This window comes from Cuculus canorus, chromosome 3, assembly GCF_017976375.1.
Source record: "Cuculus canorus isolate bCucCan1 chromosome 3, bCucCan1.pri, whole genome shotgun sequence".
Classification (NCBI taxonomy): Eukaryota; Metazoa; Chordata; class Aves; order Cuculiformes; family Cuculidae; genus Cuculus; species Cuculus canorus.
In genome coordinates, this window is record NC_071403.1 from 14,856,802 (window position 1) to 14,872,467 (window position 15,666).

A 15,666-nucleotide genomic window follows, 5' to 3' on the forward strand; every position below is an offset into this window, starting at 1 on the left:
TTTGTTGAATATTTGCATATGTGAAGTGTGTTTTCCAAAGCTGTTTTTTAGCCTGCAGTGATGTAGTGCTGCTGTTTATCTTTAAACATTACGCTCGGGCATTTCTCAACTGGTACATCCTGTTCCATATCCCAGGCTAGGTGGATGATGCTTTTCACTCTGTGATGCTTCACCTTGCATGATGCTTCTCCATTACTTGATTTGCAAAACTATACTTACTTTCAGGTGTTCACAGGATTATCTTGCCCTAGGTTATAGAACCCTTTAATTTATAAAGATGATAGGCAGACTGAGAACAACTGTTATGGGAGGATGGAAATGCGATGCAAACATCTGTAGTCCTGATCTCCTCCCAGCCTCCAAATGAAATTGTGCATGCTTACCTGGTTTTGTTACCCGCTGTTTTGCCTGTGAGAGAGATTTAGCATAAGGAATCTTAAAATCTGAATCATTCAAAAAAAATGGGAGAAAAAAAAAAAAGCCCAACCAAAATCCTACTTTATCTTTAGAAACTTGAAAGTATACCTGAGATGTTCCATTACTACGATATCACACATCTATATTTAATTGAAATCTTAGTGAAGAACATGGTGTTAGAGCTCATAGTTTAATACATGTAGTTACCTAATTTTTCTGACATTGATATTTGGTTACGATGTAGTGTAATCAGAATAAACAGGATCCTTGTGTTCCTATAGTAACAGACTGCTACAGTTTGAGAAACTGCTTCATTGCAGCAGATGTATCCCTAACTCTCCTAATAACCTGAGAATTTTAAAACATGAAATTTAAAAATGAAGTTTCTGTTTTGTATTTCTGCAGGTAAAATTCGGTTTAAAAATTAAAGCTTAGAACTATCTTTCTTGAAGCTCAATGCTACTTTCCAGGGTAATTACAGTTTCTGAGTTTGTAAAAATGCGGAATATATGTATTCTAGGAATATTCTTTCTGCATAAGCTCTGGTATTGACATGATTTTCTGTAAGAAATATGGTGTATTTAGCTATAAGTTGCAGCTTTCTGTTTCCTTTTACTGCAAGCTGTTGTTTTTGTTTTAAACTAAGTAAAAGCATGTCATCTAAATTGGTTATTTTGATCCAACATAATGACCTGCTCTGTAATAGCTTCATTTATTTTTATATTTTCGTTGTAGATAGTAGAGGTGAGACAAGACAGTGTAGAAGTGTCAGCTTTATAGCTCTGAATGTCTTCTACATGTTTGGCAAATGTAATTCTGATGTGTTTTGGTAGTAAGGAGAACAGGAAGATAATGTTTCCATTAAAGGAGTCAACTATGCATAAAGAAATAGGATAGGAAGATGTATGAAAACACATTTAGAGAAATGCTACTTTCTTGAGCAGACTCTATCTGTTGCATATGTAACTTACACCTTCTGGATAATTCTGAAAAGTCTAGTGGTGCTAATAGCAATTTTATATAGTGATAACAACAAAAGTGGTATTACCTTTCTGGAAGGTCTGGCATCCTACTGCGAGAATGCGGCTTTGTATTAACCCTAGGCTCTTTACTTATTTGGAGTGCTCTTAGAGAAGAGTTAATTAGAACTTTAATTAATGTATAACTTTCAGAGTTATTTTGCATTTGTCTTTATATTAATATGCTGTTACAGTGAACCAGAACAAAGGCACTCTCTTCTCTCCCCCTCCTCTGGGACAGTGTGCCTTCATGCTTCAGGACATTAATATTTCAGTAGTCACACTGGATAAAATTGAACAATGGATGAAACCTAATTATTTTTCTTAGGCCTGTGATATGATCTTATCCAGATTCATTTTCTTACATTCTGTTCTAGTGAATTTCATTATAAGTCACTCATTCCTACCTGAGAGATTTCCATTAAAAATCATGACGGTAAAAAGAAAAAAAATAAAACAAACAAAACTCTTTGTCTCCTTTTTTTTTTTTTTATTTTGTGTTCTTTTCTCCACTCCCAAAGTTATTGAAAACAAGAATGAAAATCATGTCTCTCAGCTGCTTCTGCTGCCCCACTTCCCAGCTGTTCTTGCTTATTTTCTTTCTCATTTCTTTCCTCTGTTTTGCACAGATATCCTCTTCTGATGCTGCTCAGCCTTTGGCATCCTCTCCTTCTCTGCAAGCTGCTACTGAGAAAAGCAAAGCAGAGGTATATTGTTTTTCAGGGTAACTCTTGTCAGGTTACTGCTTTGCACAAACGTTTATGTAGAATAATTTCACTGAGTTAACTAGAGAATGTGAATTGCTGGTAATACTTCGGGCATTTAATATACTTCTCTCCCCTTTTCTTCCTGGACTAGATAAATGAGAAGAGATGATATGACGGGACAAAGCATATGCGTGATTGTTACCTCTTAGTGTTTGTCAAAATTCTGATGCTGCTCTAGTTCAGTGTCACAAAACTGTGGAAACACCATTTCGTTCCCAGCTAATGGGCATTGTCCTATCTCCTCAGCAACCGTTTTTGGTATCTTTTTTATACTACTTGCTTGTTTCAGAATCTAAATTGTCAGTACTGTTCCAATGATTCAATTAAATCTCCTTAATACTGAGTTAATTCAGCGACACTTCTGTAAACTTGTACTGGTTTTAGTATCCCTTCTAGCTGGAATATGTGTGTATGTGCCGATTTTACATTTACTGTTTAGAAGGGCCTTCGAAAAACTTAACACACAAGTAGTAGATGAGACATTGTTTGTATGAACTTTCAGTAAATGTCACAGTTTACAACAATAATGAAATACATTATTCTAGAATATGAATGCTAAATGTTTTTGAGTACTTCATTCTAAGTTGAGACTGTATACAGTATACGAAATAGCTTATGATCTAAACAGAAATCGTGCTTTTTCTTCTAAATACAGAACGTGTGGACAGATGCTATAAATTATTTTAATCCAGCTATATTTAAACATTAATTAAAGTATAAATGTCAGTGTCATGGACTAGACCACAAGTTTTGATGATTTGACATGTGTTTTAAATTACACCAGGAATCAGAGCAGCCACTTAGAATGAAACTTGCCTTTCCCTTATTACGTGCCTCTCTTGATGCATTCAGATTCAAAAGTTCCTCTGTGTGACTAATATGCCATGTTGTTGGAAATTAATCTTGGGGTGAAAAAAAAACCTAATTATTTTTGCTTGGAATTTAAGACTAGTATAAAGCCAATTTCATTTTATTATCTTTATAGTGCTTTTTCACTGCTTTTGCAAGTAATGAAACACTTGAGTTGAAGTTCTGGCATGAATACAGCATCTAAGAAATGTTTTTATTTAGTCTGAATTCTTTTTTATCTAACGGAGCTGAAGCAGGAAGCATGCATATTGAAATTGTGAAGTGTGAAGATGAAGGATTTATGGGTTTTCAAGCCCACAGTGAAAATGAAGTGAATGAAAATAAAGTCACTTTGAATCAAGCAGGCTTTGTGAAGTGTGGAGACAGAAACACTGGTCAACCATTTAAGTCTTCATACATTCACTCTGAAGCTCTCAGGGATTTGTTAAGGGCAATGAGAGGCATTTATTTATATTTGGTTACCTTTATGGAGTGTTTGCTCTATGAAACTTGCTGTAATCCATCCTCGTTCTCAAAGTCCTGAAGATGAAAGTTTCCAGCTACATTTTCCTCCAGGAGCAAGGTTTCTCTGTCAAAACATACATAAAACAAATGCTGAAGTCAAACTGGAAATGAAGACGTGCTGAGGATGATCATATGCAAAAACTTTAATTCTACTTTCACTTACACGTATTCAAGTAAACTTAAGGTACTCCATTTGAAAACTGTGCTTTTATGACACTTCCAACAACTTTTCCCAAGAGGAGAGGAAACAGCAGTTGTCTAAGATGTAGAGAAGCTTCCAGAGGAGAAGAGATTAGGTTTATTTAAATTATTCAGCTCAGGAAGGTTGGAGTGAGGACACGGAATGAAAGACTTTTGGAGAAGTTACTGCTCTGACAGTATATTTGTGTGCAGAACATGATCACTGTCACAGGGTTTTGAGAGTCTTTGGAATGTAGATTGGTACTGGGATCAGTGAGACAGTAATGAAAGAAAGGCTAAACTTCATTTGAAAGGCATGGCTATGCATTTGTAACCTTAGTTCAGTAAGTCTGCGAGTCCTAGGTTATTACGATGGCCTCAAAATCAAACACTTGCTCTATGCTTGTCCCAGTCATACACAGTTTTCCTTGGAATACCTGGCACTGCCACAGGTGCGATACGGTGTTGGCCCCTGGCTTGGGCTACTATGCTCATTATTGTGTTCCGGCACTCACTGATATCTATGTTGGTCTCTGTTTCTCTTTTTCAAAACCCCAATTTCCCCTTTTCTGCAGTTTTGTGACTGCGGTCGCCATTTCCTGTTGCTTGAGTGACACCCACATTTATGCAGGTGCTTGTGCCATAGTCTCACTTTCTAGGACCTGAGTGCTCAGGTTAATGCCTGATGAAATAATTCACAGGGATTAGCTGGGACTCGAGTAACCTCAACTGAGTAACCCAAATCCATCTGGATATATGGTGAAAGTTTTCAAAATGGATTATTTGAAGTTGTGAGCAGTGTGTTACATGGGTCCCTCTGGGTCCAACTCCTCCAAAAAAACCCTTTCACCCTGGTGTTAGAACTATTTTAACCAAATGTTACCAATTTTGAACTATTTTAACCAAATGTTACAAATTTTAACCAATCATGTTACACAGATTTAAAAGTGACATATATTAGATGTTAAAAAGAAAAAAAAAAGTATTTATTGACAGAAACCTGTGGCCTAGTAAGCTGTTCTGGTTTTAATTACAGGTGCTGCACAGTCAGATAAACTGACCTCTCAAACTTCTTCCTCGTAGGGGGAAACTCGCTAAAAAATAGCGTTTGGTGGAACAAAGATGTTCAAAGCTTTGAACAAAGAGATACAAGTCTAATGACTCAAAACCTTTAGAAGCTACTATCTAACTCCTTTACTACATACAGTGAACTGTTGTTCCATCGATTTTGATGTTCAAAAATGCTCACTAGTACTGTACTGTAGTTGTACAAGGTAAATGCAGACAGATTGCTAGATGTAAAAATCACTACTAACATTGCATTAAAGCAATTGCTTGCCTAAAAAGTCCATGTCTTCTGTACATTATGATGCCTTAAGGAGTATTTTATGCTTTCCTTCAGTCATACAGGGTAATATTGCCCCATTTATTCATTCAAAACTGAAGTGAAAGAAACTTTTGTAATGTGATTATAACGCAATCAAAGTAAAGGGATCTCTTCTATTTTCTCTTTCTGGAATAACTTAATGTCTTATTACTCGTCGAGTCTGTCATATAGCCCAAGTCAACTTTTTACATTTGGAAGTATAAAGAGACTGGCATCTGTCCTAATGACAGAGGTTACTCAAGTTAATGGAGCACCTGTAGATGGTTTTTTCTTTTCATATCTGCTTAGCTTAGGAGAAGCAACACTGGTTCTTTTTTCCTTCTGCTTATAAGAAGAAATGCAGATGAGCAGGTAAAATAGCGAATTCCTTGAATTCTGGAAGTGACAGTATTTTCAGTAGTACTGTTTGAGTTATGTGTGGAAGCAGAGCAGATAGAACCATAAACTCTGAATTGAAAGAGAGTAAATGAAGGTCTTTGTTTATCTTCTATATGACTGGGCATTCAGTATGTTTGCAAATGCATTGTTATTGAGTAATAGCAAACTGGGCTTTTTTTTTTTTTCCAGAAGGAAAAAGAAAAAAAGAAAGAAGAGAAAAAGAGAGAGCGAGAATTAGAAAAAACATCAAAGCAATTAGCTGTTGAAAAGGTAAGAATAGTTCATTTTTCCAGTCATTTAAAACTTACACATAGTATTAGACATATACATGGATTCAGAAAAATGAATTTGTGTGTGTTAATAATAATCCAGATAATCCACATGAATGAGTTACTTACTGCTGGTGTTCTTCCTTGCATACAGGTGTTCATTGAACACATGATGAGGAATGTGTTTGGGGGAAGAGGGAAGTGATTTAAGATTTAAGATTTTAGCTCATATAATTAATGATTTAAGATGTACCATTACTGCTTTTGCTTAGAAAATTTTAAATTTTATTTAGTACTGTACTTAATACTGGTTTTCTTAAATTATTTAAACATAAATGAATGTTTAAATATTTTGTCTTAAATTAATTAAAAAAAAATGTATAATTTATGGAATTGAATTAATAACTGTAGTTGAGGTAACCTGAAAATACTCAAGTAGATTGTCACAATCTGTCAAAGACAAATGAGTTAAGGTGCTTCTTTAAGCATCTATAGTAAAGCATAACGAACAGCCCTAGCAACATATGTACATTTAAAAAAATGTATATACTACTGTGTAGAGTTAATATTTTAAAAAAAAAGGAATAGGTAATTAAGATATTAAATACAATAGTTTATTCTCAGAAAGACATCCTCTCTTAGATAATGTAAATCCATTGGTAAGCTATGTTTTCTGGAGTGTAGTCCACAGAATGCATTGAAGTCTCCGTCTGCCAGTTTATTCCCCAATAATGCTGTGTAAAAATTACGAAAAATGTTGTGTATTCATACATTATGATTGCAGCTGTATTTCTAGTTCAGTTTTCAAATGCAAGTTTTTTTTTATTTTGCATAATAAAACAAGATACAAAAATATGTGTACACTAGGAGGGGGGAAAAAGCCCAACCCTAAGACAAGTGTATTTTTTTCTGAAAATGGAAACCAGTTTTGGAATAAGTTAGTGCAGCAGGAAACTTTGTTACGATAATTTGCATAGCTACTCTGAGCTGGTGGGAAATGATATCTTTATTCATATGGTACCAGCTTAAATGTTTTATTTTGATCCTTAGAACAACAGACTTTAGTTATAAAGGCTAAAAACACTTAGTTATAAAAGCTTGCTGTGGTTTGCAAGTCAGCTTTCTAAAGCCTGAAGGTCTAGTTTTGATCTGGGAGGGAGAGAGTTTCCCTTTGCAAGGATGCTCGAAACCTGGCATGTGGCTGGGAGTACTTGGTTAGGTTGAGGAGAAAAAGTCAGTGGGTGATTACAGCTGAGGGACTGCCCTAATACTTGAAATAAAAACCAGTTCGCTTGCCACTGATTAGTTTTACACTTGAAATGTCATTAGATTACCAGCTAATGATTAAGCAAGTGAAAAGAAATATTTTGATTTTAAATGCTTTTACTACAAAATCTGGAATTTGGTAAATATATCAGCATTAGATAATAGTGCTGTTGCAACAGCTGCAAAATATTTGAAATACTGTGGCACATTTTATTTAATTATTAATGTGTCAGCACTGATTGCTCAAATGGAACTCATCTATGTGTCATCTTTTTAATGTAAGAGATTTTTTTATGCTTGAGCTTTTCCAGTCTTTTAAGGGATCATTCAAAATAAACTGGTTTTAGACACAGCCTGACTTTACTTCTCTAGACTCCAAAGGAAAAAGAACTCTATCAAATGCTTGTGTTTCCCTTGGAAAGCATTGGTGACATAAAGGACCAAAAGATTTATTTTTATATATGGAATAATCCATTGCTGCTTTTGTGGTGTGGTTCTGCTTCATGGAGCTGATAAACATTGTCATAATAATGGTACACTTCACATCCACTTAGAGACAGTCAACAGGATATTTTAAATACTGCATGTTGAATCAGTAGGGGAATGCTGGTGTCTTGACCGTGTTTTATTACGTTTCAACAGCCATGTCAAGCAGTAGATAGCTATTTATTCCAGTTCTCAGCTTTCTGGAAACAGATTATGAGACTTCTTTGGACACTTCATATGTGAAGTCTCTGGTTGCCTTTATTGCAGCCATGATGTATCTCCAGTCTAGACATTCTAGGCTTGAGAAGTTAATTAAAAATAAGTAAACATTCATTTGGCAGTTCTACCACTATTCTCTTGATTTAGGCAATTCAAGCAGTGTTTTAGCCATCCTGAAAAAGAATCAATAAAGATAGAAAAAAAATTACAGGCTTTAAACTAGTAAAAAGTTGAAAATGAAACTGTAGAAAACTTCAGATCTCTTTACAAGTGTCATGTACTTGTACAAGTCTTAAGTTTCTTGTGTCTTCATTGTTACATTGAATTTAAGTTTCTTAGCTCTTGAAATAAGAATATGCATCCTGAAAAATTAAAATGTTCACATTCAGTTCTCATGTTCTGATCTCTGCTTCGTAGAACTGACTGATCTGCTCGTACACCTGCGTAAGAGCCTTTCTCTGGTCGCTCACATCTTAGTGCCTAGCATGATTTCTGTTGCATTGTCAAACATTGCTGAAAGCTTGTAGCGTTGATTTTTGTAACCTGCATTACTCCAATGTTGCATTAATGTGTCAAGTAATTATGGCATAAAAGATGCTTTGTTGATTAGCATGCTTTGATAAGTAAAAGGAACAGAAAATTATTTTTAATTGATTTAACAGTAGTGAGCTTTCTTAGTGAAACTGCTTTTTGATAAGAATCATCAATGTTCTTAAAGCGTGTTTCATGTGAAACATTTTTTATGAACGCTCAGGTTTGAGACATGATTTCACATCCAGAGCAGAATTTCCTCAAGATGAGAGAGATCTGCAGAATGCTGGTCAGCGAGGATGTTTGAGTATTTTTCAGTGCTGTACCACTTCCTGTGATAAAATCACTGGGCAATTTATAATATAACAAGATCTAACCATTTCAACTACAGATTGAGGCTAGTCCAGTGATCAGCATTTTACTGGAAGCAGCCAACAGTATGATGTTCTGCATCAGATCTGCAGAATTCTTAAATAAAATGTGACATTGCCAAACTACTGGCAGCTGTGATGTTTTTTTCAGTCTAATTGAAGAAAGTTGAGAAACTTACATAACTCACTCAGGGTCCTTTCTCTCCCTGTGCCATTTCCACATTTAGAGACTTCAGGTTTCCTTACTGCTTATGCTTAAAATAACCTTATCCTTACAGTTAGTTTGAAGAAAATAAAACATTGGAAGAAAACTGCTGGAACAATTATTATACAGTTCTTCATGACATGAAAACAGGGGCCAGATTACATGAATATGTCCAGTCAAAGGCCAGCTCATTTGCAATCAACAGAAATGCCAGTTTTAACATTATAAAATGTGTTGAATTGCAAGAATAAATAATCAAACTGAGCTAATATCAAGCTTCTTAAGGAGCAGCAGCAAGAATAATTGCACAAGGCAGACTGTTATGCAAAAAACCCATTTTTTTTGATGTTCTGTACACACAATTAAGATTAAGGGATTCAAAATTGGCTAAAACAAAATCTGATACTTTTAGAGCCCATTTTGGCAGAGGAGAGGGAAGAGAGTAGTCTAGCCACCAATCTTATCTGTTTCATTTATGGAACACAGGAACATTTTTAATTTGTAAGTGAGAAAAACTAGCCAGACTTTCAACAGACCTTTTAAAACTTTATGGTCTAGCCCACCCTTTTCCCAGCTGCTGAGGAGCTTTCCCATCTACTTTGCACAGCAGAAGTTGGTGAACCTCCCCAGTCAGCCATGGTTTTGCTCACTGAACAAGTTGTCCATCCAAGAGCAGACTAAACCACTGACCTCTTTTTTGTTTCTGGTATATCAACTGAGTGGGATTTTTGCTCATCCTTCTGGAATCAAATGTGCTCAATTTACAGTCATTTTCTGTTTGACTTTAAAAAGAACACATAGCCTGTATATTCCACTGGCATGTAAGGGAGCTCCTGAAGCCTAATAGTAGTTTTCTGAACTAATTAAAACTGTATGGTCATTTTAGGTAGTTTCTGCTCATAGCACAGAGGAGCACTTTAGGTAAGCTCCACATTGCTGCTGCAGTGTGTTGGAGCAGACTCTGTGTGCACCCTGTCCACATGGTGCCCATTCTCCACTGAAAAGAAGGAGATGGGCTGAGGGATCATGACTGTCAGGGACATAGCTGGTGTGCGAACTGAGGAGTTTGGGTGCTACAAGGATATATGGGGCTCTTTAAAGATGCAAGGAATGGAATCGGGAAGGCTGTATTTGCAGATGATCAAATGGTACGCCCTGTGTAGAATGGTCAAAAAGCTGTTTATGCATTTGGCAGAACGTTTCATGAAAGTGGGTTGCATTAAGGATATACTACTTAACGTAGTAAAGTACTTCCATCGCACAAATATTGTGCGATGGTCATAGGCTTGTGGTGATAGGACGAGGGGGAATAATTATAAACAGGAGAGGGGCAGATTTAGACTGGACATTAGGAAGAATTTCTTCACCATGAGAGTGGTGAGACACTGGAACATGTTGCTGAGGGAGGTTGTGGCTGCCCCATCCCTGGAGGTGTTCAGGGCCAGGTTGGATGGGGCCTTGGGCAGCCTGATTTAGTGGGATGTCCCTGCCCATGGCGGGGGTGGGGTGGGGAGTGGAACTGTATGATCTTTAAGGTCTCTTCCAACCCTAATTCTTCTATGATTCTATGATTTCATTTAGAGCAGAGAACTTGGATTGAGTTGTGTGAATGAGACTTTGTGAATTTCAAAGTGACTAGGACAATTCAGGGTTTTTTTCAAAACACACCTTTTTATGTTCATCTACAGTACAAATTCAGACAAAAAAGGCTATAAAATAAATAGTATGATGGCTTGAGTCTTTGGTGTGCTCTGAAAGGAAATGGGGAGAGAATTCATATGCCTAGAATGTTCAGATTTTTAGAGGCTTCAACTTTTTATAGAGGGTTAATTTTTAGATAAAGAAAACCTGATGTGCTTCAGTGCTAGCAAAGCAGAATTAAGCCAGAAGTGGTTTGGGAAATGATCCCTGGAAAGCTTCACAAGTGTCTCTGATATCCAACATGATAAAGTTCAAATGAGTCCATGCACTGAATACGTGGGTTCAGCACTATTCTTCTGGCTTGAGCTAGAACTTGAGACTTAGCTGAAGTTAGAAAATTGATTCTACTTTAGCTCAAACCAGATCAACTATGTAGATTTCTTGTCATGTTTATTTTAGAGGTTTTGCATCAGTTGAAGACTCTCATGAAAACGTTGTGACGTTTTCGCTGAAAAATACTGCATATTTAATGTTGCAGATATTATGAAAACGCATCTAATTTATTGAAAGTAAGCCCTTTTGAGACAGATTGTGTTATACCAGGACAGAGAAATTAAATGGTTAGGATGTAAAGAACAAACTGTTTTTTCTTCATAAACTACTTGTGCTTTTGCACAGTAATACTGACATTCAAAGTTTTCATTTTGCTGAACATATCAGGACGTTGAACGTTTCTGAAGGATTGTGGCATTTAAACTTCATTAACCGAAGTACTATTTGACACTGTAAGTTTAGGGTTTTTTATTGTATTGCATTTTGAGTTTGAAATTGGCTCTTGTTTGTATATAAAGTTGATTTAAGTGACGGGAATGGGTCAGATAGAGGTTATCTTTCAATAGCAGAATATCAAATGCTGTTTTTATTCTCCAAAGTGGAGACTAGATGGATGGCTCAAACTCAGCAATGAAAGTGAACTGCTGCCTCTCAGTCATCTGGTACCAACTGGCACCAAATGGTCAATGGAGGTACTACCCTAAATGTATTTGCATTTAAAAGTGCTGGAAAACCCCTCAAATACAAGTGAAAACAAGTTATATTAGCAGCTTTTTCTCCTCATATGGGAAAACTGATGTGTCAAATATTCCTTTAACCAATAGGGAGAACTTAATGTGGCTTCTTAGGGCAATGGTTTTGTTTATTTTCACCCAAAGAGAGCTAAAACTCCCACTGTCTGTGCAAGTAAGACAAGAGGGACTCTTAGTTCCCAGTAGTTCTCTGGAAATGTTTTTTACTTACCTACGGTATTCCAAATTATCATTCTAACATTTTGTACAAAGAGAAATGATTTGGAGCAAATAGTGCTCTGATGTTCTCCACTTCTTTGAAACTCAGTAGCATTGTGAGAATATGTGGAAGAATGAAAGCTTGAAAAATTTTTCATGTCCGCTCGAACAGCAGTTTGATGTCCACTTGAACAGCAGTTTGGTGTAAGTTATATATTTAGGCGTTTACTTTTAAGCTATAGGAGAAAGTGGGCTCTACAAATATTGACCTAAATGATAATTCAAATATAGAATTACATTCTAAATGTTTTCTTTACTTTGATACCATATTGATGATATATTTGCTAAAGCACTTTCATAGTTGTGAATGATATGAGTAGAAGTCTAGGGGGCATGATTTGCCTTTCTAAGTGATTTTATTTGAAAATGTTTTTTTCTTTATACAAGTTCAATTTTTAATATAAATTTAAGTCCTAATATATAAGCAATCGACTGTTTGTCAGAGGAACAGGAAAACAGAAACATTCTTTGCCCTCTTGAGTGCATAGTCTTATTTATACTCTTAGTCCTTGTTTTCAAATTCAGACTAAGTAAATACAAATAAAAGCTTGGGATTTAGGGCTCTCTGGTAAGGTGTAGGACCCGTTTCCCTGCCTTCTATCCCTACGGAGGTTGAAGGATTTAAAAGCTTCTTCTCTTAGTCTGTATTTTAGTCTGCATGGACCTGTCCCAGCTCGGTTTTACATTTCTAATCATGCCTTTTAATTCGTATGGAAGAGATCAGATTATTTTGGGGACTTTGATGCTTCTTATGTTAATCTGGAGAAAGGCAAATCAAATGAGTTTCTTCCCAAACCTGTGCGATTCATTCCCTTTGCAGGTAACAAAGGACTCCTTCTGTTTGAGGCTTACCTTGAAAAATAGTCTTCTTATTTAGTGAAAATGATCTATTATGGCTCTAATTACTTATTGGGAGTTGTAGATAAAGAAATTAAGAAATAGATACTGCAGGTATAAACAACAAAGAAAACCCTTTTCTGTCAGATGGGAAGAGGTATATTTGTCTTTTTAGTGTTGAAAAAGGAATCGACTTACAGGAAGGGTATCGTGTTTTTTATCTCAGCCCAGTGTGTGTTCTCTGTATCAGTTTGGTCCTCTCAACTCTGGTTTGCAGCAGAACAGTGTTTTCATGTATTCTTTTTTTCAACTCTTCTTAGGAATAGGATCTTTAAACTATGGGAAAGAGCTTAATTTTGGGCCACTTTGGTTAAATTGGCCTTTGTTTAATTTGCTGAACTATTTTAAACTAAAAGTTATTGTTAAGTGTGCTTAGTTTTAACTGATCCTCAGTTATATTTTTGCTCCATGCAGGATCAAAACCTAAAACTGCCCTGGGCTTTCAGTTGATTATACTTATTAACAGATGGTGTTTTCGTGTTTCTCCCCGTTGCTTGTGATTAGCTTCCCTTTTTTTCCTCATGACTTTACGACAAATAGGAAGGCAACATCTACCTATAGTTATCTGCGTACTGAACAAAATAGAACTGGACTTGTTTAAGTGTGAACTAAATCAGCCTTATTCGTGGGTGGTGTATGACCAAGACTTATTCATTCTGAGACATTTGAGACCACAGGAGCAGTCATGACTGAAAGTGGAAATATACAATTTCATCTAAAAAGTTTTGTTAAAATTGTAGTACTAGTCAGGTGATTGTGTACAATCAACCAAATGTGCAATCACAAACCATGACTTTTTTTACAGAAGTGGTACTGATAAATGGAACTGAATATAAAGCAGGGCAAGGATTGGATGAGATGAACTTGATAACAAGAAAAAGGCATTTATTTTAAATAATGTCACTCAAAATAATAATCTTATCTTGTTTTGAATAATAGGCTTCCTTTGTTTTCCTAAAGTAATACAACTGTTGGAGCATGAGCAAAGCAATCAAGTGTCTTTGTGTGTTCTGTTTCATTTTACTGGGCCTAAGCTAGCAAGTGCTTGAACTCCTTAGAGGAAAGATCTCACTCCGGTGTGTGACTATCAAGACAGGGCTGTGGGGCAGTGAGAGGCACTGTCAGATGCTCAGATCTTACTTATGAGTAAAGATGGTAACCCTGTTTTCCATAAAAAATAATTATACATGCCACTAACAATATTAAAAGTTCCAACGTTAGATTAAGCTTTAAATTGTTTAAAAAATAATGAAATAAAATACCATAATAGGTTTCAACAAGTCAAACACCATCATGGAACTTCCAGTGTCTTCCAGTTTAAATTAGCCATTAACATAGGTATTGATTGCATGCCTTTTTATTAAAAAGATTAAAGTATTTAGTTGGACTGTTGAATTTATTATGTTTTGATAATTGCTTATCGCATTAGAATAGTTGCACAGAAAAATGTATGGCTCTGGATTTCATCCTGATATGTCATTATGTCCTCACAAAATCAACTCAAAGGTATCTGGAAGATAGCACTGTAGTTGTGGTAGAGGCAGGATCTCTTAACACAGTTTGAAGGAAATGGACAAGCTTCTCACTCAGGAAAATTTAGCGAGATGATAAGTATGGTAGAATATTAAGTCACCAGTTGCTAGTTATTTGAACAACTAGGTATCTCTTTAATGCTAAATTAAAGAGATAAAATTGCTTATAAATCAATCACCGTTAACCTGTGTGCAATCAGTTGCCTCTTGTCTCTGTTGATAAAACTTTGCAATTGGAAGAGCTTGTCTTTTCACTTTTACTTGAAATTTTTCTTTTATAAAATTGGCACCTGCGGCTGGAAAATGGGGGCAGTTCTGTCAGTGTTTTGTTGCAAAACAAAACCCCATCTCGCCTCTCTGCTCAGCAAGTAACTTCTGCTCAGGATAACCTACAGATATTTTTGTCTTAATTCTCAGTCTACACTGTAAGTTGATTTCAACATATCTTTTTCCTTTGTTTAAATATAGACTTTTTTACTAACGTAAAAGAAATCGCTTTGGTTGAATCTCAGCATAAGTGCTGAATTGGGTACCTGAACAAGTAAGTCGAAGCCCTTGCGTGTCACTTTGGAGGATTAGTTGTAAATCTTCAGGATCTTTAAAGTTGTAAATCTGAAGTTTTAGTGATCCTTATGTTTTGTAAGGATGCTTTAAAAGTTGGGGTTTTTTTCGGAATATGCAGAAATTTCATATAGATTCATGTTGTTTAAACTAGAGGAATGAAAGCAGAAAGGAGTTTGACCTTTTTCCAGTTGAGGTGCAGACTGCTAGACTGGAGTGTGGCTAGAACGCTTCTGGATAGTTGTTGTTAAAAGATTACGATGGTATGGAGGGTGAAGATGAAGAAAATAGGCTTTACTTGATTAAAGGGAAGTCCATTTAGGTATTGCCTGTGAAAGTTTAAAATTAATTAGCTTCTAAACTAATTGCATTGAAGTGGTTTACTTTGAGAAAAAAACTGAGGAAAAACTGTTAGAGGAAACTAATACAGCTAATGGTCATAGACATGAACAGCTAATGATGCATAAGTAGTTATTTAAACATTTCTTTCTCTTACTAACTTCTGCATTTGTTAAACAAAATTATATACTTGTATATGAGGATGACGAAGTATTTACCAATTCGTTCTTAACTTGTGTAGCAGTAAAGAAAGCAACAAGCTGCTGCTGAAAATAAACTATGGGGTTACTTAAGTCTTGTTAGATGTTATTGACCGGATTGAATTTCCATGGAACTAATTGAGAGGCTTTTTTTAAAGAATGCTTAGATTTTCTAAAGTGTTTGTATTGTACTGCTTGCCGTAGTGATAGGAAAAAATGCAAGTAAAGAGTATCAGTCCAGCCGACTAAGAAACAACCTAATTCGGAGGTGTTATGAAACAATA

At 35.8% G+C, this 15,666-nt stretch overlaps 1 protein-coding gene across 5 annotated transcripts in view; it reads left to right on the forward strand.

Moving 5' to 3' along the window:
- SMAP1 (small ArfGAP 1) overlaps window positions 1–15,666 on the forward strand; it is a 105,073-nt gene that overhangs the window by 49,665 nt on the left and 39,742 nt on the right. For 3 of the 5 annotated variants that reach the window (XM_054061011.1, XM_054061014.1, XM_054061015.1), the window contains 2 exons: window positions 2,066–2,143; window positions 5,712–5,792. In XM_054061011.1, the coding sequence (XP_053916986.1) occupies window positions 2,066–2,143; window positions 5,712–5,792 (159 nt within the window). The remainder of the gene's footprint in view (window positions 1–2,065; window positions 2,144–5,711; window positions 5,793–15,666) is intronic. The other 2 variants (XM_054061012.1, XM_054061016.1) reach the window with 1 other exon arrangement.